We start from the raw sequence: 23,395 nt of genomic DNA on the forward strand, positions 1-23,395 counted from the left end.
CTCTATGGGAAACTCTTGCTTTGGTTGTAAAAAGGGACATGGAGCTTGTCCAAATGCAGGTTAAGACTACATTGTTACATTGGATCTTTATGAAGTCATTTCCATGCAACAACTAACTGGTTATTTTGAGAAAGTCAAAGAGAAGGTTTGTGAGCTTAAGAGAAGCTTGGTTTGAAGAATACACAAGAGAATTCATATCAGAAGTGTAAGTCATTGATTATCCTTGGGCAGCAACTTTCTCCACAAACATATACACAATTTTCATCTAGTCCATAAGAGCTAATCATCAGTAAATGCAATCATGCTCTATCTTGTTTCCATATGTCATACATCTAATAGGTAGAAACAACATATGATATCTCTAGAGCAAGGCAACTCATGGGCATGCAACATCCCAAACCTACATTGCTTAGCTTATTCTTATTAAGTAAAGCTCAGTTAACCTCACAAATGCTACACATGACAGGATTATCATGTAGTGGGATAACACCTTTCCATCATCAAACACAAAATACATGGATACATATGTGAATGTTACCTTTGAAATGTAGTTCATGATAGGCATACAATTGATGCATAAAACTAGCATGAAATTTAGCATAGCAATCCTCCAAACCAAACCAAGCAGGGAGGCTTCTCCACCCACCAAATCTCCCCTTAAAGAAGGTTGGTGTATACACCTTAAAACACGACCACATTACAACTCATGCTGTAATGAATAAGTTGCGCACGCATGTAGCTAGAGTGATTGTGTATCAACCTTCTTGAGAATTGACTCTATTTATCTAGTCACAATTGACCACTATACAAAGTGTATCACTTGGGTGTATAATGCAATTGTGCTTCTCATAAGCTTTGTCCTTGTTTTTGTGGCATACAAAATACAATCAGTTGATACATGCATAATTATCTGAGAGTGCATCACTTATCCAACACCTCCCCTAAATGTTGAACCCCAAGTTGGACAATGGTTTGATGCAAAGTTCATTAGGCTACCACTCCAAGATCTTATTTTCAAGAACTTTGGAATAAATATCTAGTCTATTATCATTTGTAGAAGAATACTTTTAAGTCCATCTCTCCATACAAAATAATCTCACACAAAGTGATATTGAACGTCCACGTGCTTTGCAAGCATTGAACACAAGAGTGCAAGCAATGGGGCTTGGCAATTCTGATTTGGTAGAAATATCTACTCAATCGGCACTTGTAGCATTGAGCACAAGAGTGTGAGCAATGGGGCTTGGCAATTCTGATTTGGTAGAAATATTTACTCAACCGTCACTTGTAGCATTGAACACAAGAGTGCAAGCAATGGGGCTTGGCAATTCCTATTTGGTAGAAATATCTACTCAATTGTCACTTGTAGAATTGAACACAAGAGTGCAACCATTGAGGCTTGGTGATTCCTATTTGGTAGAAATATTTACTCAATTTTCACTTGTAGAAAAAGACTACAAGTCTATGTCTCCATTCAAAATAAGCTTACAGAAGCTGATATTGAACCTCCATGTGCTTGATAAGCATGAAACAGGAGAAAGCAAGCAACATCCACAGAACTCCAAATGTCATAAATAACATTGTAGGCTTCCTTTGCACTGCTCCCATGTCTCTCAAAAGCTTGTAAATCCATAATGCCTCACATATTCCAAGACATGTATCCTTGTACTTAACTATTGTAGATAAAATAAGTTTTTGGTTGCTTCTTGCTATCCCATGGGATTAAAGTTGAACCAAGAAATAGTTAACAACGTGCCATATACTTCCTATAGGAGCGATGACGACTTTACATTTAAACATATCAAATGCTTTAAGCAACTTTGTACCCTACTTAATTTACAAAATAAAGGTGTAATCTAGCACTTTTGAGAATTTTGCTCCCAACTAATAATGTCGAGGTACAAGATTATTCATCTCAACTTTGCGTGAACTGCCTCGTTCATTTGAGAAAACTTTTCTTCATGATCTCTCATGATAATAAGATCATCCACATCCACACCAATCAAAACATGCATGCCTTTCCTTTCAAAGTTCTAAAACCTTGCATCACAAATATTGCTCCAAAAACCAATATTTTCAATAGCAACACACAATATCATCCCCTAGTTGTTGTGGCAAGGAATACCAGGCTAAGTGTGGTGATTTGTGCAAGATAAGTGAGTTGCTTCAAAAGAAAAACAAGTCACGGATCCAATTCTACTTTGTCAGCCTTATTAAACTCCTTCTTGGCTATTATTGAAGAAGTTATGTCATTTTTCTCATTTGCAACCCCTCTTTTCACATTCACTTAAATTTTTCTAGCTTTGTTGTAATAAAACCAATGGATCTTCTTTTTCCTTTTATCCTTAAAGGTTGAGGGTTTGCCACCATAGGCCTTATTTATGGTTGCAAAGGAAGTTACATCCTCTATTTGTTGTTCTTCCCTTTCTCCATGTCCTAATTCTTCCTCAAGTAGCATAGGCAAAAAATTTCAAAGGTTAGGGGAAACACTTAGCTATGTATTAAAAAAAATAGTGACCAACTTGTCATAATTTGGTGGAAGAATTTGTGAAAATCTTCAATCAAGATGATCACTTAGTGCAGAGATACTATTAGTAGCCATCTGATCTCAAAAAAAATTCACTCTTACAATGAACTTTTATAAAGTTATGATTCACACAATGTCTTATTGGGTAGTTTCTTTTTATGGTTGCTTCTTTCAATTACATCTTAATATTCCACGCTTCTACATTTAGATGACCCTTTGTATCAATTTGAGATCGAAGTTTTTTTAACATGAGTACTTTGTATCCACACAAATCAGTGTCCAAAAGGTCATAAGACTCCATAACATCAGTTGGTTCCGTAAAGTTTTCCTTCAATACCCCCAAGTTGGGCGTAAAAAATGCAATTGTTTGTTTGTTGCACGTTGCGTCATCTTCACAAATCAAAACATTGCTTGCCCAAAGCCTAAAGCTTCTATACCATGTAAGAATTATAGAGACATCAAAGGCAAGAATTGTGGTAAATAAGCAATACAAAAAGGTTATGTGAGATCAACCTAGATTATCAAAAGAGATCACAATAGGGTTTACCAACAACTTCTTGGTCATGTGCTTTTGAAAGAAGCCTTGGAAGCTAACTAAAGACAATGAAAAGTAATAGTGGTATACAAAATAACATGCACCAAATAGCATAAAACTCAACTTTCTAGATAGAGCTTCACGTGTATACAATTTTGAACATGAAGTTCAAAATAGCCACACGATATATATACAAAATAGAATGAAATTAACATCGTGGTCCATTGGGCTACATCGAAGAATGCCCCCCCCCCCCCCCCCCCCCCCCCCCCCCCCCCCCCAAAAAAAAAAAAAAAAACGCAAACCCTAGCAGAGAGGTTCCACTCCTTTGTCATCTTCCCTTGTGAAGGGCGGTCTCTATTGAATATCATGCTCTAGTGAATGATGTATGCCACCAAGTTGATTATCAACCTTCTCTATATCACTTGTTTCTTGCCACCATCTAAGGTGGTTTTACTGCTAGATGCCTAGTGAAGCCATAAGTTTTCATCCCTTTTCGACTAGAAAGGATATGACAATTATACTGGATTTGCTAAGTTTTGAATCTTTTACTAGTTTGACACAATTAACCACTTAATGTAGTGCATAGAATAAAACCCTACGTTAAGTAATGTAAGAAATATTTCGCGTGGAGAGAGAAAATTGTTGCATGCAATACATTCGCTGATAATCGAAGGGACCCAAACAACGTGTTCTTGAAAATAGGAATTTGATTGTCCAATTCCTTCCCTTGACAGAATCCACGTGTAAGAAACTTTAGATATGTTCCTTTCTTCATGTAGCCTTTTGAAAGTGAGTCTAGCTATCTCAAAAGTCGTAACACATTTTTGATATCGTACAAGGTCTTCACAACAAAGCCTCTTTATTTTTAGATCATCCTTTAAAACCAAATACCCTTGGTACATAAAAAACCTGTGGTAGGACATTGTCGTTATAATAGAATGCTCTCTCTCTCTCTCTCTCTCTCTCTCTCTCTCTCTCTCTCTCACACACACACACACACACACACACACACACACACACACACACACACACATCCAGAGTGAGCCCCATAGGTAGTAGAGCTCCATGCCCTCATGTATTCCACCGACACCGCTTTCATGGTCTATATAACGTCCATAGTCTATAGCAACTACAACATAGCTTAGACTCTTTTTTGTTGGTTACATACACTAATCTTTGTTAATGGTTTTGCCTCATAGGCCAGTTCTCTTTGGCCAGGATGAACCATCAATGAAGTAACTCTCTCTCTCTCTCTCTCTCTCTCTCTCTCTCTCTCTCTCTCTCTCTCTCTCTCTCCAGGCGGTGTTTAAAATCACACATTGGCTCCTACTCACACCTATATGTAGCTGAAATTTTTCTCGAAAGCAACATTAACTAGATATTAGGAGTGAATGTATCCTGAAAATTTAACTCTTACATTAACTAGATATTACAAACCCCAACCCCAACTCACACTAATAGAGTTGAAAATAAAACATTCTCCACAAAAGATAGAATAACTGCATCACAAAAAGGTGCCCTTAAAGAGTGTAAGAATACTTTAAGCATGTAGGTCAAAGGCACAATTGTTCACTTGCTTGGTAGATAATGTCCTCTAAATGTCATGAATATTTTTCTAAAGCTACCCACTTCGAAAACCTCATCGTCATCATTTAAAAGACCACCCCGATGAATGACGACACAATAAAGCACTTGAATATCACAGACGTAGGCATCCTTAACGTGCTTGCACGCTAGAGCTTTCACACTGCACATGAATGTTAAACTAGACCAATAATTGCCATAATATTATGAGACAGGTTTTGAGCTAAACCATCACACCGCTGGCAGACGCAAAGAAATACTTGTTGAAATGTTATCAATGAGATAGAAAAATTGTCCTTCAAAGCAATGTCAGGCATCAGGATGAACAAACATACTATTTTCTCATTGCATCTAAATTCAAGGCATTTTATGCCACAATAGGGGAGAAACTTCCGTTCAATCTCATTAATATTAAGTAAGACTCACCAATGAATCACAAAGATGATTAACCCAGCAATAAGAGACTTCGGAAGAGGTCAATAAATATGCCAACACTTGGCACTCTCCAAGCACAATCTGAGAAGAGAACCATAGGAAATTTATGACATTTCTTGATCACTTTAAACAAAGAGTTTGATCATGGAACCAGATTAACTACAAACTTTTGCGTCCAATACAACTATTGTTTGGGGACTTCATGACCATGGCAGCACACATTTACTAAAACGACAATATACAGATAAATATAGGGAAATTTCAGTCTTCAGCTACACTGAGCCAGACATCATATAAAGACCGGCTTATAAATCCGTCCTTTGTGACAACCAGAAATGCACCGAGTGTAGGTTTTACATTACCTCATATGCCGGCTTATGTAGAATCAACACAGATTCAAAGCTCATCTCCATCACCTGCGAAAACACTTCATTAACTTGTGTCAGAAAGAATCGACTTCCCGACATTAAGCACAAGTATTGTATCTTGAAACCCTTTGCTAAAAGCATAGCTTCCCTGCAGAAGAACTTTAGCCCACTGATACAACAGAACATTCGCCTTAAAGTGAATATACTTCATTTACTTGTGTCAGACACCAAGTGCAAGCTTTGTGTTTTGAAACCCTTCGCTAGAGGCATAGCTTCCCTGTACGACTTTAACACATCGACACAACAGAACATTCTCTATATACAAAGTTACGAGACCAGCATTGAAAAGATTGAACACTTCTATGACCCAAGTCTACTAAAAAAGTTCGACAAATTTGACCCTCGGCAGTTTCCGGCTGCACCTGGCTGGTTAGATGCCTGCTTGCTTGAACAAAAACTCAAAAGCTACAAGTAAATCAAACCACAATGAAAGAGGTGCATTAAAGCTACAATAAGATCTCCAAGCAAGGAAATGCAGCCCACCCGTTAATCTAAACAAAGCCCACCTCTTTACTTGATTGCAGAAACTGTTGTAAACCATAAATTTGAGAGAGTTAGCATTCTTCTGCATTTCCTGGAAGCTCTGTAGAATGAAACATTTAAACACACTAAAGGAGATCCTGGTTGGGTAAAATGAGGAAATTTGATCGCTGAATGAAACTAGCAAACCTCCAAATCAAAAGTTCTCTATCCAAGCTACAGCAATGCATTATCAGAATTAGAAAAGTAATATTCAAATGACAAGACAACAAGAAAACCAAGGTGTCAATGCGAGAAGGGAATTGCATGCACAGATTTACATGAGAATACTCTTCTAAGATGTAGAGATGCAGCATTCCTCAAGAGTTGAACCAAACATGTACAGCAGAAGGCTCGATTACAGGCTGTGATTATGTCAAGAGCAGTCTTTTCCTTTTGTCATCTGGATAGTCATCATCAAACTGCCAAAGAAGAGGATTACTGTCATCCTTCAAGTAGATATAGGTCGAAATGCGTGCACATGCTACTCTCAGACTAAGTTTAAAGTGCACCCATTATTTGCAATCCATACCGACCAGATCCACCTCTTCCTCGAGGCCAGCAGCAGCTTTTGATTGGCACTTGGCATGAACAATGGGACCTTGCGATGAGCCATCAGAAGAAGATTTCATGTAGACAGCTCCTTTGTACATCCATTCCTCTGTGTCCTCGCTGAAAAAGTCTTCAAACGGTTCCCCGCATAGGAAGCAAGTTATCTGGTTCTCATCTGCAGGGACGGCCTCTAACTCATCTTGGTCCTCTGGAGCCACTGCAACTTCTTCGGAAAAGAAGGCTGGAATAACCTCGGAAACAGGAGCTTCCTTACCATCAACCCACTGATTTGCACTCACAAACCATCTTCTTGAAACCTTCTTAAAGGGACTCTGCTGCTGCTTCTTAGCAGCATGCCAATCCATGTGCTTACTATAATCTTCCTGCTGCAAACATCTCCATCCACAAAGAGTACATTGCCTTGGGAGAGCAGCGTACAGGGACATAATTACAGCATCATCCCTATTTCGCAACGTTTCCTGTCTGAATTCAAGAAAACTTCGATCAGCTGTCAAAGAAGTGGATAATGGCTCTAAATTCCTGACTACATTCACTGATGTCGAGGGTGCCACAATAGTAGATGGGATACTTGCCGAACCTGGCCCACAAGGAGGCAATCCTGTTTGAGGTGACGCAGATACAGGAGCTGAAATAATTCCCTTTGCCATCAGAGATGACAACAAAGAATTGTAGTTATTTCCCAAAAGTGCTGGAGCTCCTGCCGGCGCGGTGCTAACAGGTGGCGATGTGGAAGGAGGTGGCCCAGGAGGAAGAGGAGGAAGAGGGGGTTGCTGAAGACTTGATGAGGCATACACTGGTGGCAAACTTAATGAGCTGGCAGGAAGATTTGGATTGGACACGGAGATGGCCGATGGAGCTGGTTGCCCTTGAAAAAGATATGGGCTTGATGAAGGATTGGGCAGGGGTGGAGGACCGCTGGGTAATGGTGGCAAAACCTCTGCACCACTTGGCAAATAAGTGGGCACATGCTTGTTGGCATCATTGTGACTTTCATTATTTGGAAAGTAGGCCATAGAATTCATAGGTGAATATGATAACGGTGCTAACATTGAGGTATTTTGAGTAGAGAAATCTGTCACATTTTCCTGCAGTGCTCCTTGTTGTGAAGATGGAACTTGGAATTGCAAAGATTTGGCAGGACCTCCTAAAATAGGTGGCAAATGCTGATGCAAACTCTGAAGTGATTCTAATAAATGTGCTGGTATTGGAGGCACACCTCGAGCAGGCTGGTGGTCAGATACCTTCTCATCTCCTGAAGCTTGTGATACAGAATTCTGGGGGAGAGGCATCAGGCTTTGAGATGCAGACGAGTATGCATGAGCTGGTTGTTTCTGAGGCATCTTCTGATTCAAGAATGATAGAGTCATTGGCAAGGCCTGCCGAGAAGTCACAGTCTGAGGCTGGCCCTGCCATTCAGAAGCTTCTGTGGATGAAATATCTGGCTGCCAGGCAGGGGATCCAAGTGTTGGCATTACTGGCTGAAGAGCCGTCCCAGAGAATGGCATTAACGATGGAGGCTTTTGAAGATGCTTTAGACTTGGAACATAAGGCACAGAAGGTGAAGAACCCAAGTTTGAAGCCCGATCTGGTGATGCATGAGAGACCAAGCTTTGAGGGGCTGCCACATGGGTGTTTGACTGACCTAAACCAGAGAAAGCGGCAGGAGGAAAGACCTGAAAATCTCTTGATGAGGCAGAACTATTGGTGCCAGCCTGTGCATCTTGATACTTCGACCGAGGATCTAGAAACTTGGGCTCCAAAACAGAGCTCGAGAATGCATGAGATGTATTTCCGATTGAAAATTGGTCCTTTGAACTGGACACAGAGATCTCTGATAAAGGAGGCCCATGTCTGTGCCAGACAGGAAGATCTTTTGACTGATTGAAGCCAGAAAGTTTGCCTCCATTCAACAGAGTGGAAGACTGGTTACCTTGATGAGATCGATCGATCTTTGACATCTGTAAGACATCATACTCAGGAAGGTTTGATTCAGCCAATCGTAAATTTCCCTCTCTTCGATTTAAATCCTCTACTTGCTCCGAGCTTGGCCAATTTCTTGCAGCCTTGTCTGAGCCTTCATTGGGCTGCATGGCAGCTGGTGGTACCCTTGAGCTGCGCATTCCTCTAATATTCCCATAGCCATCCACAAGGGCCTGAGCAGGAAGCTCTGGCAGATCGAACCCATTAGAAGGCCCACTTCTGGCAGGGACACTTTCTACTCTTGATGAGCCTCCTCTTGACCAATCCCTGTTGTCCCGTATATTTTCTCTATCATCGCTTGTCACCCTCTTTTCTTGATCACTAGTGCCAATATCACCTACAGGGCCATTAGCAGACTGCTGTAACTTATGTCTTTGTGCCTCCAGGTACTTCGGGTTTACATGAATGCTCTGGCTGGCTTGCTGTGATAAAGAATCCAGCCTCACTGAGCTTGATGTTGCAGCTGCAGTTGATGACGTTCCAGCTCCAATAACAGTTATTTGAAGCTTTGCCTCTATGTCTCGCAGCAAGTCCATGTTGAATACAACCCGCCATGTCCTGAAAAGATGTTGCATGGCTGGATGCAAGGTAGAGTCCACTTCTTTGTACGATTTTATGAACACCTGAAATTTAGCACCCACCACATCAAACTCAGTCAGATTGCAACATCGGTTACTAGACAACACAGCTTACTTCTTCCCTATTTTTGAATCATGAAATTCCCTACAGCTGATCCTAAAAGAATTTCCAGATTTTGACACTGGCCCACAGCCTCTGACAAAAAAAGCCTCCATTATCTTAAGGCAACAAAATACATTACTCAGTGCCCTATGTTAGAGGCAAAGGAAACATTGCTCATTTCTATGCCAATGTATTCCAGGAAGATAAGGCAACTCATTTACATGTACAATAAAAAAACTTTATGGGCTTTCAAGGTGCCACTCAAGGTGTGTGATGTTCCCGTGGGGATGCCCTGGCACTATAGCGTCATGTAGTGTCTCGGGTTCAAACTTCAAAAACTACAGTTGAAAAATCGGGGCAAGGACCTAGTCATTGATGTAGAACTCAAAGGGAAGTCTATCCCAATTGTATTGGCATCAGCCATTTTTAAATTAATGAGAACCCACGTTTCTGCTTGCACCATCTTCATTACAAAGAGGAGTGCATCTGAGCGTTCTTCTAATTTTTCTTAGTGAAAACGTCTAGACTTTCTTGAGTCTCACAAAAATTGTTTTTGGAAAGCCTTCCCTGCGAGCTTCCTCCTAAGCGACTTGAAGACCACACAATGGATAAACTCCCATAGAGTTGGCCGAGAATGAGCTTCTAGCCAAGGGTTTGAATCAACCGAGTTCATCTCCCTTTTGTTCACCAAAGCTTCTTGTGCAAAAGAAAGAAAGATCTTGGAGTCTGTGCATAGACTACAATGCACTCAATAAGACGCAAGAGCATGAAAGTCGTGTTTCTCCTGAAGTGAGAGGGGGTTGCACAAATTTATTATCAGGAGCTCTTAGAAATTCCCAATGATCCCGCTTTTAGTCAACAGAAGCATTACTTGCTTGATGCTGACTTTACAGTGCACACAAATCATCAGAGTCTATGGTATTTCTTGTCTCAACCAACGTTGTCCAACAAGCAGATGAGATGGGCAGATATTTTGTCAGAGTTTCCTTTCCAAATTATCCATCTTGAGGACAAGAAGAATGTGGTTGCAATTGATGTCACCGATTTGGCCATTGCAGGGCTAATCTGCGATTGTTGTATGCACAAGTGTCACAAAACGATGAAGTGGCATGACCACCAATGGACGGACATGCTGACATGGCAGACAGTACGGCATGCTGATGTGGCAGACAGTACAAACCCCTGCGATTTGCGCTGACAGGTGCTGATGTGGCAGCCTACGGATTTCCGCAAATTGTGCTAGCTGCTTTTTCTGGCAGATTTTTGACCAGTTGCTTCTGGGGCTAATTGCTTTCGAGTTTAGAAGCTTTTGGGGCTCTGCTTGAGAGCAGAGGACCCCTCAGGAGTTCTACTTTGCAATGATTAATGAAAAAGAAATATACGGAAAGGGGCGCCAGACTTTGGGGCCAATACCTCTGGGCATGGAACTTCGCCGGGCCATGTCAACTCTCTCTCTCTCTGCTCAGAAAGATTCTTCTTCTACGGAGGATCCTATCCTCTTTGCAACACACGTAGGTTTTTGTGAAAGAATCTTCATGTCCCGGCCCCGGACTTATTAGCGACTCCCACCGGGCACGCTCCCGTCTTCATCGCTTTGTCTGTTTTGCAGGCGTAATCAAGGGCGATTACCATTCTTTCAAGAGGGGGGTATGTCACAAAACGATGATGTGGCATGACCACCCGGAGACGGACATGCTGACGTGGCAGACAGTACGACATGCTGACGTGGCACAGTACGGCATGCTGCCGTGGCAGACGGTACGGACCCCTGCGATTTGCGCTGATAGGTTTTGACGTGGCAGCTTGTACGGATTTCCGCAAATTGCGCTAGCTGCTTTTTCTGGCAGATTTTTGATCAGTTGCTTTTGGGGCTAATTGCTTTTGAGTTAGAAGCTTTTGGGGCTCTGCTTTTTGGGCATCCCTTGTAAGAATAAATAAGCCCTTAAGGCCTCACTCTGGAGGGCATCGAGACGCAGAGATTGAGAGCAGAGGACCCCTCGGGAGTTGTACTTTGCAATGATTAATGGAAAAGAAATACTGAAAGGGGCGCCAAACTTTGGGGCCAATACCTTTGGGCACGGAACTACGCCCGACCGTGTCGACTCTCTCTCTCTCTCTCTCTCTCTCTCTCTCTCTCTCCCCTAAAGTTCAGTGACTGTGAAGTTTCTGTTCGTGTGTTGATATTGATTTCTCGCTTGGAGTGTCCAAATTTGTTACAACAAGCCATGATTTTTGCAAGAGCTTCTGCTACTTGCAGGTGCTTGAGCTGTTGCAAGAGCCTCTACTTCTTGATGGTGCTTACACTGTTGCAAGGCGCCTAAGAGAGAGGAATTGACAAATTAGAAGCAGGGCGACTAAAACGAACGCGCGGAGTGGATTCCCAGCTTCACAGACCGCCTACAGGCACACATCGGACAAACCACTGGACCATAGCCACCATCCGACAGCTCCCCCGTGCTGGGGCCAACGTCCGAGGACGTAGGCGTGCACCTGTAAGACCGAGCGTCCCATACCACCCGGCCTCAGCTACCTCGCACACTCCTAGCCTCACAGGCTAACCATTAGCACTCTGCCACTGGGGATCGATAACTGCAAATGAGGCCTTGGCCTCCCTTTTATAATAATAGCCGGCCACACTGGCCGAGTTCACACTACGTCCGCCCGGACATTGGACACCCATCTTGACGACGTGTAGGCTAGATCCTCTCTCCTGTAAGCGGGACATAACATATTTCCCCCCTTGAGAACCATTGACGTCCTCATCAATGAAGTGGGGATACTGAGCTTTCACAGCTCTAACTGATTCCCACGTAGCAAACCTTTTAGATTGACCTTCCCATTTAATTAAGTACTTGTCATAAGCCTTTTGGCGCAAATGACGCCTACAATGATCTAAAACCGCCTCTGGTTCTCGAGGAATATACTCAGTTTGCATATCTTTCCATAAATTTTCCTCGATAGGCACAACAACGTCGGCCTCACCTAGTTTTTCTTTAAGGCGGCTGACATGAAATACTAGATGTACACTAACATCAGAAGGAAGAGCCAGTTTATAGGCAACTTGGCCAAGTTTCTTTGTGATCAAAAACGAACCACAATATCTAGCTGAAAGCTTATAATGCTTTCCCATTCACATAGTCTTGGAATCCTTGGGTATCCTCAGATAGACCCATTGTCCCACATCTAGAGTCCTTGGAGATCTCTTTTGATAAGCATAAGTGGTGACTCGATCACAAGCCATTCTTATACTATCCTTAGCCAATTCGAGCATTTCTTGCATGTCATACAAGAAATCACAAGCTTGGCGTTCCTCGGCTTTCTCGAAGTCAATAGCAATCGGGGATTTAGGCTCAAATCCATACATCAGCATGAATGAACTAAATCCAGTAGCAAAATGCTTGCTACTATTGTAGGCAAACTCTAATTATGGAAGATACCTTTCCCAATCAAACTGCCGATGAGAGACGTAAGCCCTCAACATGTCCTCTAACGTCTGATTCATCCTCTCAGTTTGTCCGTCGGACTCAGGATGGTCAGAAGATGACATACTCAACTTCGTCTGAAGATGAGCAATCACATCTCGCCAAAATCGCCCAGTGAACTTAGTATCCCATCACTGACTGTATCCTCTGGCAGACCATACAGCTTGTAAAGCTGATCGACAAATAAAACTGCCAACTCATGGTTTTTACTGTCGCCTTCATTGGTATAAATTTTGCCATTTTTGTAAGTCTATCGACCACTGTCACAAACTGATGACATGTCAAAGCCCTAAAGAATGGAGCCAACTTGCAGATGCCGGCCGATGGGCCTAAACCCTAAGAAGAACAAGTAACAGAAGAAGAAGTACTACCAACTTATGGGGACCCCGTCCGATGGGGCCCCAAGTGACATAAAGGATTAAAACAAAGCAGGACCTACACTCAAAGACTTGCGCATGAACTGATGACGTGGCAGATTTCCGAAAATTGTGTTGACATGATGACGTGGAAAGCTGTACGGATTTCCGCGCTTTGCGTTGACTGCTGACGTGGCAGTTGTACGGAATTCCGTGATTTACGTTGGCAACTTTTTGGCATTGCTTTTGGACCAGAAGCTTTTGAGTTTGAAGGCGTTTGTGTGTAACTGCTTTTCAGGCCAAGGGCCTTTAAATATGAGGCTAAGGCTCATTCTCTGGCATGCTTCCTGGAGAAGGTGCAGAGTCTGGAGTACCAGCTTGTACTGTGTTGATGCAATATAAAGAAATACCAAAAGGGGGGCCAAGGTTTGGGGCCAATACTCTCAGGGGTGGAATTCCGCCACTCCATGTCGCGAATTGTCTCTCTCTTTCAGTTCAGTTGTTATTGAAGTGCTAAAAGTTCAGTCTGTTCTTTTCTATCGGCACAGGGTGTCCGTCTTCTGACAACCACAACCCAAATGGCAGTATTTGGCAAACCAACGACGAAGTCCATATACTCTGCCACTTGGCATCTCGAATATTATCACTGTCTCGTCTCTCTAGCACGACTCACTTGGGTCTCCAGACCACCCAAAGCCTATACACAAGTCATGCCCCGCTTCGACCTCGTTCCAGAATCCATATCTTGCCAAAATAGTTATCGGATCGACATAGCTGTCGGAGAGAGAGATAGAAATCCGTCGAGGTTTCAGCCATAGACAAGGCATTAACCTCAGGAATCTTGTTAAGTACATCAGCAACTCGATTGCTGGATCCTTTTCTATAACGGATCTCAAAGTCAAACTCTTGCATAAGTTCAATCCACCTAGCCTTCCGACCTCTGAGATCACCCTCATCACAGACATAGCGCTAGGAGTGATGATCTGTCCATGCAAAAAACCTAGAGCCATACAAGTAGTGCTGCCATTTCTCAAGGCGTGGACTACGACGTAAAGATCCTGCTCATACGTTGGATAACGCATCTCAGCGTCAGAAAGTTTCTTACTCTCAAACGCAACAGGACGCCCATCCTAGTATCACGCCGCACCAATGGCATAATCGCTAGCATCCGTTTCAACCACAAAGCTTTAGTGTCTGAAAGCTCTCATCGAGACGCTCATTCCAGACAACAGGGGGGTTACCGAACTCTTCTAGCCCATCTTCCTCTAATGCTTCGGAAAAGAACTCTCAAAATGAATCTAAGGGTAAAGCTAAAGCACCTCAAAACCTAAGCTAATCCCGGATGAAAAAGTTGCACAAGGAATTATAGGAGGATACATCACGGCTGAAGAACAAGTGATTTATGCTAAGGAAGGTAGATGTTATCAATGTCACGTCAAGGGTCACATTAAGAAGGCTTGTCCTAAGACAGCCCCACCAAAAGAACCAAAGGCACCCACACCAACCACAAGCACTTTAATGAACCAAGCTAAATCTTCTCATGTCTCTGACACACACATTGATGAGTCTCTCATGAAGTGTTATGGTCATGTAAAGGGTCAGCGTTTTATCATATTGTTTGATCCAGGCAGTATGAATGATGTGATTAGTGCCTCTCTTGTTGAGAGAGCTCGCCTAGAGGTTAGTCAGAAATCTCCTCTCGAGGTTTCTAGCTTCGCTCCTAGTATGGACTCTCTCATCACGAAAGAGTGCCTTGATGTGATGTTTACAGTTCAACAAGCTGCTTTCCGTAGGAAATTTCTTGTGTCTCCTCTTTCAGGATGTGATATGCTTTTGGGCATAAGATGGTTTCGTGAGCATAACCCTCTCATTGATTGGGAGGCTAACACTCTCACTTTAAATGCCAAGACTGACTGCCCCCTCATTATTCGTGCTGAGGAGGGCTCGCATTCTTTGCCTCTCATCTCTCATGTGCAGGTTAAACGTGAATTACGACGAAAAGCACAACGTGGCATTCATCTATGCTGCTCCAGTTTTCCAGAGCATTCAGGCTCCAGCTAAGTATTCAAATTTGTTTACCAAGTTTAAACATCTCTTTTTGCAGGATGACCATCCACCTCGTCTCCCACCCGAGCAGCCGAAGGACCATCGCATCGAGCTTATGGAAGGGGCCCAGCCTATCAGTAAGGCTCCCTATTGTTTGAACAAGACACAGGAGGAAGAGTTAGAGCGACAACTCACGGAGTTGGTGGCTAGAGGATTGATACGTCCTAGTGTAAGTCCTTTTGTTGCTCCTATTTTGTTTGTTCGCAAGAAGGATGGTTCGTCTCGTTTGTGTGTTGATTACAAGGCATTGAACAAGATGACCGTCAAGAACAAGTTTACGATGCCTCGCATTGAGTATATCCTAGCGAGGCTCAATGGGGCAAAGGTTTTCAGCAAGGTCGATCTCAAGAGTGGATACCATCAGGTACGGGTATTCAAAGGCGACATCTTCAAGACCGCTTTACGCACCGAGCGAGGACAATGGAAGTATATTGTTATGCCTTTTGGATTGACAGGTGTCATGGGTACATTTAATCGTCTCATGGTAGGTCGTTTCGACGATATGGTCGTTGTATGTGTGTTCATCTTTTTGGATGATATTCTCATTTTTTTTGCATCGTGGGAACAACATGAAAGGGATGTCGAAAGGGTACTAACCCGTTTGGATGAGTGTCAGTTGTACATTGCAGCTAAGAAGTCTGAATTTTTTCTGACATCCTCTTACCATACGAATTCCAGTGCCGACCACTTCCCGTCTGCGGTTGAATCTACCGTTCACATTGGCCATACAATGTCCGACCGTTTGCTACTTCAAAAAGAGGGTCTCAAAACAAATAAAATAAACCCCATTGAAAAGAAACCAACAACCAAGGTTAGCAGTTGCCACATCTCTGTGACATGGTTAATAACTGCCACGTCCTCGTGACATAAACCCTAAACCTGCAAAAATAAACAGCAAGTTGTATTTCTTTGTTTTGGGATCCGTTTCGCAAGCCGCTCGCATCTGTAGCAAGTCCTCGAGCTCCCACACTTGTAGGGTTACTTGCCCTTTGAATCGGACAAGATTTCTCGCCTAAAATCTCTCTGAATTCACTTGTACCTGCGGGGGATTAGCAACTAGCTAATCTAGTACTGTGCAAGAGGCTCTTGCCTCGGCAATCGCTCATGAACCCACACGATGGTACATAGATCAAATGAAAAGCCCTCTTGTGGGGCATCACATAACTACACGAAGGGGGAGAGAGAGAGCAGTGAATGTTGTGCAAGGCTTCAGTTCTTGTACTTTACTGTACATAGAGGGTAGGCAAGCACACATTAGCTTTGATACTACAACAATCCACCATACGGCTGAAAATGTAACCCCACGTTTGATTTCAACGCCTCTCTCTCTCTCTCTCTCTCAAACTGGAAAGTGCCCAAAAATGTAAAATGGCACTCATGCATGGTTTTTCCGTTTGTACCTTCCCGTCTAAAAATATCTCAACCGGTTGCTCGGTTGACTTAGCGGCAGAGTAATAAAATGTTCCTCTTGTCATTTTGTCACAACCCAGCGACATGGCAGCCCTTGTACACACACACATCCCCCTTGGCATGGACAGTCCCAGGGAAAACCGGCTGAAATGATGATGTGGCACTGTCGTACGGACAATCCTGGAAATTACGGCACGATTTGCGTAATGTTGACGTGGCAGTAGCATACTGAAATTCCTATTTTTTGGCTACGCAATGCAGGGCTGAAATCCTACGCAAAAAGTAAAGCAGCTTTTGGGAAATTATTTGCTTTATTTGCCAAGAGGGCTTGTGAGAGGACCTTGCTTTATTTTTTTAAGCTTTTGGGACAGCTTTTGGGGCTCTGCTTTTGGCATCCCTTGTAACTCTTTATACGTGTGGTTTGGGCTCTCACTTCTCAGAACATCTGGACACAGAGTCTGAGAGTGTGACCCAACCACTCCCGTGTACTTTGTGCAACAGATTAATACAAAAAGAAATACCGAAAGAGGCGTCAATCTTTGGGGCCAATATCTCTAGGCCGGGCCGTGTCAAATCAATTGTGAACTGTTTTGAAGTGAAATTCTTGTTGTGTCCCGGTAGAATCTTGACTTGGAGTGTCCAAGTTTGTTACAGTGGTATCAAAGCGCGGCCGTATTCTCTTCTATCGGGAAATCTGATCCTTTTTACACGGCACTTATGCATTCAAACAGAGATCAGTCGACTTCCTCTGCATCCAAAGATGCGGAAAGAGATAACGAATAAGATTCACGCGAGGAGTATGGCCCGCCTCGGCCTACTCAAGCGGAGCTTGAAGAGATGGAGCGTCGACGATTGATCGACAATGCAGAAAAGATGATGTTAAGTTTGAAGTGATAGAGGGGCTGGCGATGGGTGTAGCAGACCACACGAGCAGAGAGAGAGTGCGAGCGCTATTGCAGAGAGAGAGGGAGAGAGAGCGTACGATTTCAATTGTGTTTCTTGGGCACACAACTAAAAGCCCTATGTTTTATTATTAAGGGTACAAACTTGTGACCATTTAAATGGCCTTTGGGTGTGAACAAACCCAAGTATAAAAGAATGAATAAAATGAGTAAGAGAGGCTATAAGAGGGCCTTTAGACCCAACAACCTCCCACTTAAAGGCCCGATGCGGTACCTTTAAGTAACTCCCACTAAGTGTAAGCAATGCTGATGTTGTGTCTTAGCAAGACACTTAGTGAGAACATCTGCAGGGTTATCCTGTGTCTTGACCTTTGTCAGTGTGACAAGGCCATCATCCAATACCTGTCGTATAAAATGGTACCGCACATCAATGTGTTTGGTACGAGCATGGAACATGGCATTCTTAGCCAAGCAAACAGCACTCTGACTATCACAACCAAGCAATGGAGCATACGCAGGAAGACCAAGTCTCTGACCCACCTGCCGAGCCAAATAGCTTCCTTAGAAGCCTCTGTGGCTGAAATATATTCAGCCTCTGTAGTACTCAGTGCCACAATCTTCTATAACCTTGAACACCACAAAATAGCACCTCCAGCAAGTGTGAATACATACCCACTGGTAGACTTTCTAGTGTCAAGATCACTTGCCATGTCCGAATCACAGAATCCCCGCAATGATAGTGTACCCTTGCCATAACATATACATGTGTCCAGTGTACCTTTTAAGTACTTGAATATGCTCTTCACTGCCTCCCAATGTGGTTTGCCAGGATTAGACATGAACCTGCTAACAACTCCCACTGCATAAGCAATGTCTGGTCGTGTAGCAACCATGGCATACATCAATGAACCACAAGCTGAAGCATAAGGAATGTCTTTCATAGCATGAGCAGCTATATCATCTTTTGGGCAATCTAGCTTGCTAAGCTTTGTGTGCGTAGGTAAGGGCACACCAAGAGGCTTAGCATCAACCATATTAAATCTCTCAAGTACTTTCTTGATGTACTTGTCTTGAGAAAGGAATAAAAGACGCTTCTTTCTATCCCTCCTAATATGCATACCCAAAATATGTTCAGCTGCACCCAAATCTTTCATCGAGAAAGCTGAATTCGGCTCCTTTTTCAAAGCATTCAAAGTCTCCTTATGCTTGCCAGCAATCAACATGTCATCCACATATAGGACTAGCACAATAAGACTACCATCAGGAGCCTTTTTAGTGTAAAGACAGTGATCTGCTTGACTGCGTTTGAAACCATGATTGAGCATAAAAGTATCAAACTTTTTGTACCACTGTCTAGGAGCTTGTTTCAGCCCATAGAAGCTGCGTTTTAGTTTGCATACCAAATGCTCTTTCCCTGGAATGACAAAGCCCTCAGGCTGCAGCGTATACAGTTCCTCATCCAAGTCACCATGTAAGAAAGCAATGATCATATCCATTTGATCAAGCTCCAAATCCAAGATAGCACATAGAGCAAACAACACACGGAGAGTAGACATCTTCACTACAGGTGAGAAGATTTCCTGGAAGTCAATGCCTTCCTTCTGTGCATAGCCCTTGGCAACTAAACACGCTTTGTATTTGGGTTTGTCATCAATACATTTGATCTTATAAACCCACTTGTTAGGAATAGCTTTCCTACCTTTGGGCAAATGCACAAGCTCCCATGTATTATTTGCATACAGTGATTGCATCTCAGATTTCATAGCAAGCTCCCACTTACTTTTGTCGTCACAAGACTGGGCCTCTTTGTATGTAAGAGGCTCTCCCTCATCAGTCAACAAAACACAATCCAAAGATGGCTGAAACCTCTCTAGTTGACGTCTCTGACGTGTAGATCTCCTCACCCAATGATCTACATTTGCCGGTAAAGGGTCTACATCCTCAGGAATGATTCTGTTATCATTTAGCGTCTGATTTTCAACATTTATACCCTGCTGTAAATCATTTTCAGCCTGCTGGTCATTGTGTTCTACCCCATTTTGTGCATCTATTTGTTGTCCATTCTCTTCTGGCTGTTGCACAAATGGTTGCTGCTCATTTTCAGCATCAATAGGCACCATATTTTCAGCCAGGGAAGGCTTTACGGCTGGCTGGTCATTATGAAATTTGACCCTCTTTTTATCATGGTCTACATGTGTAGCATTTTGGAGCAATTTAGCCTCATTAAATACTACATCTCGGCTGCGTACAACCTTCCTGTAATCAGGTAGCCATACTCTGTAACCCATCTCACCCTCATCTCCATAACCCATGAAGATGCCTCTGATGGATTTCATGTCTAGCTTAGTCCTCTGATCTACAGGCACATGTACAAATGCCTCGCAGCGAAAAACACGCAAATGGTCATATGAAGCAGGTTTGCCAGACCAAACCTCTTCGGGGATGCCATTGTCCAAAGCACGATTTGGAGAACGGTTGCATACATGAACTATAGTTTTCAAAGCCTAAATTCTTGCGGAAGATTAGTTGTGGACAACATGCAACGTATCCTCTCACAAATTGTGCGGTTATATCTCTCAGCCATGCCATTAGATGATGGATTATAAGGGGCTGTTAATTCCCTTTTAATACCATGCATCTCACAAAAACCATTAAATTCACGTGATACATACTCTCCCCCATTATCTGTTCTTATGGCCTTTAACTTGAGACCCTTTTGTGTGGTCACAAAAGCATGAAATCTTTTAAAAGCGTCAAAAACATCAATCTTGTTTTTAAGTACATACACCCAAGTCTTTCTACTGAAATCATCAATGAAAGATACAAAATAGCATGCACCATGTGAGCTCACAGGCATAGTGCAAACATTTGAATGTACTAAATCAAGAGCATGCAACTTTTTAGAGACACCAGACGAATAAGAGAACTTCACTTGTTTACCATAGATACAATCTTTACAAAATTCAAGGCAAGGACCTTTTACATCAAATCTCCCAAGAGAGGAGAGAACCTGTAGTCCTTTCTCACTCATATGGCCAAGTCTCTTATGCCAAAGTTCCATTGGACAATGAACTTCAGCCATAGCAACAAACTTGCCAGGTAAGGCCTTGCAATGCAAATAGTATAAAGTCCCCCTTTTGCTGCCCTTCACAATCAACATAGAACCCTTTTGTATTTTCCAAGAGCCACCACCAAAAGTAGTGAAGTAGCCCTTTACATCCAGCTACCCAACTGATAGCAGACTCTTCTTAATGCCAGGCACATACCTAACATCATGCAAAACAAGTTCTTGACCATTTTCCAAAGCCAAGTGAATGGTGCCAACACCCTCGATGTCACATGCATAGTTATTACCCAAGTAAACTTTACCCAGGTTACCTGCAGTGTATGTGGCAAAAGACTCCAAAGAAGGAGTTACATGAAATAAGGCACCACTGACTACTATCCAAGACTGGGACAGCCCATCATGTATTGAAAGCAAAGCGTCAATAAGATCTGGCTTCGTGATATACATATCACTTGCCATAGCCACAACATCATCAAAGACACTCGAAGCTACGACAAGTGCTTCGTCCACATCAACAATTTCCTCTATGACCACACTAGAGGCCACATTTGCCTTGCCAACATCCTTGGGAGAAGAGGAGGTGTCATCATCACCTTTAGCATCTTTTACATCCTTCTTCTTCTTACCCTGCTGCTGCTTCTTCCTCTCAAGCTCTTGCTTGTAAAATCTGCAGTCAGGCTTTGTATGCCCTTTGCGTCCACATTGATAGCAAGTTATGTCTTGAGATTTTCCCTTGCTCTTACTTCTACTCTTGCCCCTGTTAGCTACATTGTTCCTTTTCTCTGACCTGCCCCTTACATGATAAGTTGTGCCACTGCCTTCACCACTGGCTTTCCTCCTTATCTCCTCATTGAGAATGGAGCCTCTTACACCATCATAGGTTAAAGCAGCATTGTTTGACAATGACACAACAAGCGCTTCCCAGCTGTCGGGCAAAGTCATCAAAAGAAAGATAGCTTTCAACTTGTCATCAAATGGTTGCAGCCCTGAATCCTGAAGTTGACTCAAAACACCTGTAAACGCATTCAAATGCTCAGATGCAGGCTTTGCCTCATCCAATTCCATGTTTACAAGTTTCCGCATGAGATGAACTTGATTCACAGGAGTTTTATTCTCATACGTACTAGTCAACTTCTGCCAAATAGCATGTGCACTGTCAAGACGCTTAATATCAGTAAGCACATCATCTGACACGGCCATTTTGATATAAGCAATAGCCTTTTTGTTCAGCTTTGCCCAATCTGCATCTGACAAGTTTTCAGGTTTTGCTGCGAGCAATGCATCTTCACAATCTTTAAGCAATAGAATGCCTTGCATTCTTTCCTTCCACAAATCAAAGCCAATGCCATCAAATCTTTTGATTTCCATCAAAGACTTTGACTCGCTGCTACTTGTAGATGCATTGGAAGCCATTTCGATGCAAAATAGACCAAAAATTCACTGCTGTAATTTTATAACAGCAGGCTGAAAGTTGCAATTTTAGCCTCCTACAGGCTCAAAGAACCCTATAGAAGTGCAAAATGTCCAGAATTGCATCACATTTGCAAAAGCCCCAAAGGTTTCTGCACAATTTGCTGAAATTTCTGAAAAATCATCAAAAGCCCTCAATTTCTCAACTCGAATTCTCGGGGATTCGAGTTGAGAAATTGAGGGCTTTTGCTGATTTTTCAAAAATTTCAGCAAATTGTGCAATAACTCTGCTCAATTGTACCACAAATTGCAATACATGACACAAAATGTCCAGAATTGCATCACATTTGCAAAAGCCCCAAAAGTTACTGAGGTATTGTCTTCCCTGAGTCCGGGGAGGAGAGAGAGAACACCTGCGCTTGTTGTTTTTAGAGAGAGAAAACTACGCAGGAGAGAGAAAATGAAGATTTCTCGCGAGGGAATGCGCGCGGAAGTAGAGAACTTGGCTCTAATACCAGTTTGAAGTGATAGAGGGGCTGGCGATGGGTGTAGAAGACCACACGAGCAGAGAGAGAGAGAGAGAGAGAGTGCGAAAGCTGTTGCAGACAACTATGTTTCTTGGGCACACAACTAAAAGCCCTATGTTTTATTATTAAGGGTACAAACTTGTGACCATTTAAATGGCCTTTGGGTGTGAACACACCCAAGTATAAAAGAAAGAATAAAATGAGTAAGAGAGGCTATAAAGAGGGCCTTTAGACCCAACAAAATTTTGCGAAGGACCCGAAATTTGCAAAAGTTATGACCCAGGGGCCAGACCTCCTTCGACGAGGTGTATGCACAGTGGTAGCAAACCACAGAACCACCCCTCAAACCGGTGCTCAAGAAACCTCCTACTCCAAGGATGTTTACTGAGCAAGAATTAGAAGAGGTGGTTGATGCACGGATTTCTCAGCTTTTTGACGCGCAGGACAAAACTGAAAAGCACGACAAAAAGCAGAAGAAAGGAACTGAGTTCCCGGGTTATTTGGGTCGTCAATCTACTTTTGATTTGGCAAGAAAGCAGAAAAAGCATGTCCGATTTGAAGGAGTATCCAATTCTTCTCCTTCTTCTGAAGGTTCTTCTAGCTCTTCTAACTCGAGCGAAGAAGACAGAAAAGGGAAAAAGCGAAGCAAAAAACGACGCTTTGGAAAGTCTAAATCTCGCCCAGTTTCGGACAGTTCTATAGAGGACTCGTCTTCGGATGGTTCGGACTCCAATGACAACAGATTTTATGCAAGGAAGAAGAATTTTTACAAAGCCAACCAGTATGACTTTCTGGAAGATAAAAGCAAGAAAGTCCGAGAGTTTAAAGAAGGTGGACAATCAATTAAATTTGACACGCTTTCTAGATTTC

The 23,395-nt window shown here is 42.7% G+C and overlaps 2 protein-coding genes across 4 annotated transcripts in view; both read right to left on the bottom strand.

The window, feature by feature from the left end:
• Positions 1-4,940: 4,940 nt before the first annotated feature.
• Positions 4,941-6,082, bottom strand: LOC147432653 (uncharacterized). The gene is made up of 2 exons (XM_086492505.1): positions 5,447-6,082; positions 4,941-5,165 (listed from the first exon to the last, which is right to left on the bottom strand). The coding sequence occupies exons 1-2, from the start codon at positions 5,636-5,638 to the stop codon at positions 5,061-5,063; spliced, it is 297 nt and encodes a 98-aa protein (XP_086348631.1). The 5' UTR covers positions 5,639-6,082; the 3' UTR covers positions 4,941-5,060.
• A 139-nt stretch (positions 6,083-6,221) lies between these two features.
• Positions 6,222-23,395, bottom strand: part of LOC147432654 (uncharacterized) — a 35,498-nt gene continuing 18,324 nt past the window's right edge. For 2 of the 3 annotated variants that reach the window (XM_086492504.1, XM_086492502.1), the window contains 2 exons: positions 6,568-9,207; positions 6,222-6,453 (listed from right to left, as the gene is read on the bottom strand). In XM_086492504.1, the coding sequence (XP_086348630.1) occupies positions 6,403-6,453; positions 6,568-9,207 (2,691 nt within the window). In that variant the 3' untranslated portion in view covers positions 6,222-6,402. Of the gene's footprint in view, positions 6,454-6,563; positions 9,208-23,395 lie in introns of all 3 variants that reach the window. The other variant, XM_086492503.1, reaches the window with a different exon arrangement.

The sequence above is a fragment of the Adiantum capillus-veneris genome, chromosome 20 (genome assembly GCF_014529385.1).
Source record: "Adiantum capillus-veneris isolate H3 chromosome 20, ASM1452938v2, whole genome shotgun sequence".
Classification (NCBI taxonomy): domain Eukaryota; kingdom Viridiplantae; phylum Streptophyta; class Polypodiopsida; order Polypodiales; family Pteridaceae; genus Adiantum; species Adiantum capillus-veneris.

Excerpts from the sequence above, each read along its gene's own strand:
- LOC147432653 (XM_086492505.1), bottom strand. The coding sequence starts at position 5,638 with ATGTTCTGTTGTATCAGTGGGCTAAAGTTCTTCTGCAGGGAAGCTATG. Across the intron at positions 5,166-5,446 it reads TACATAAGCCGGCATATGAG|ATTGTGCTTGGAGAGTGCCA; the intron begins GTAATGTAAAAC and ends TTCTCTTCTCAG.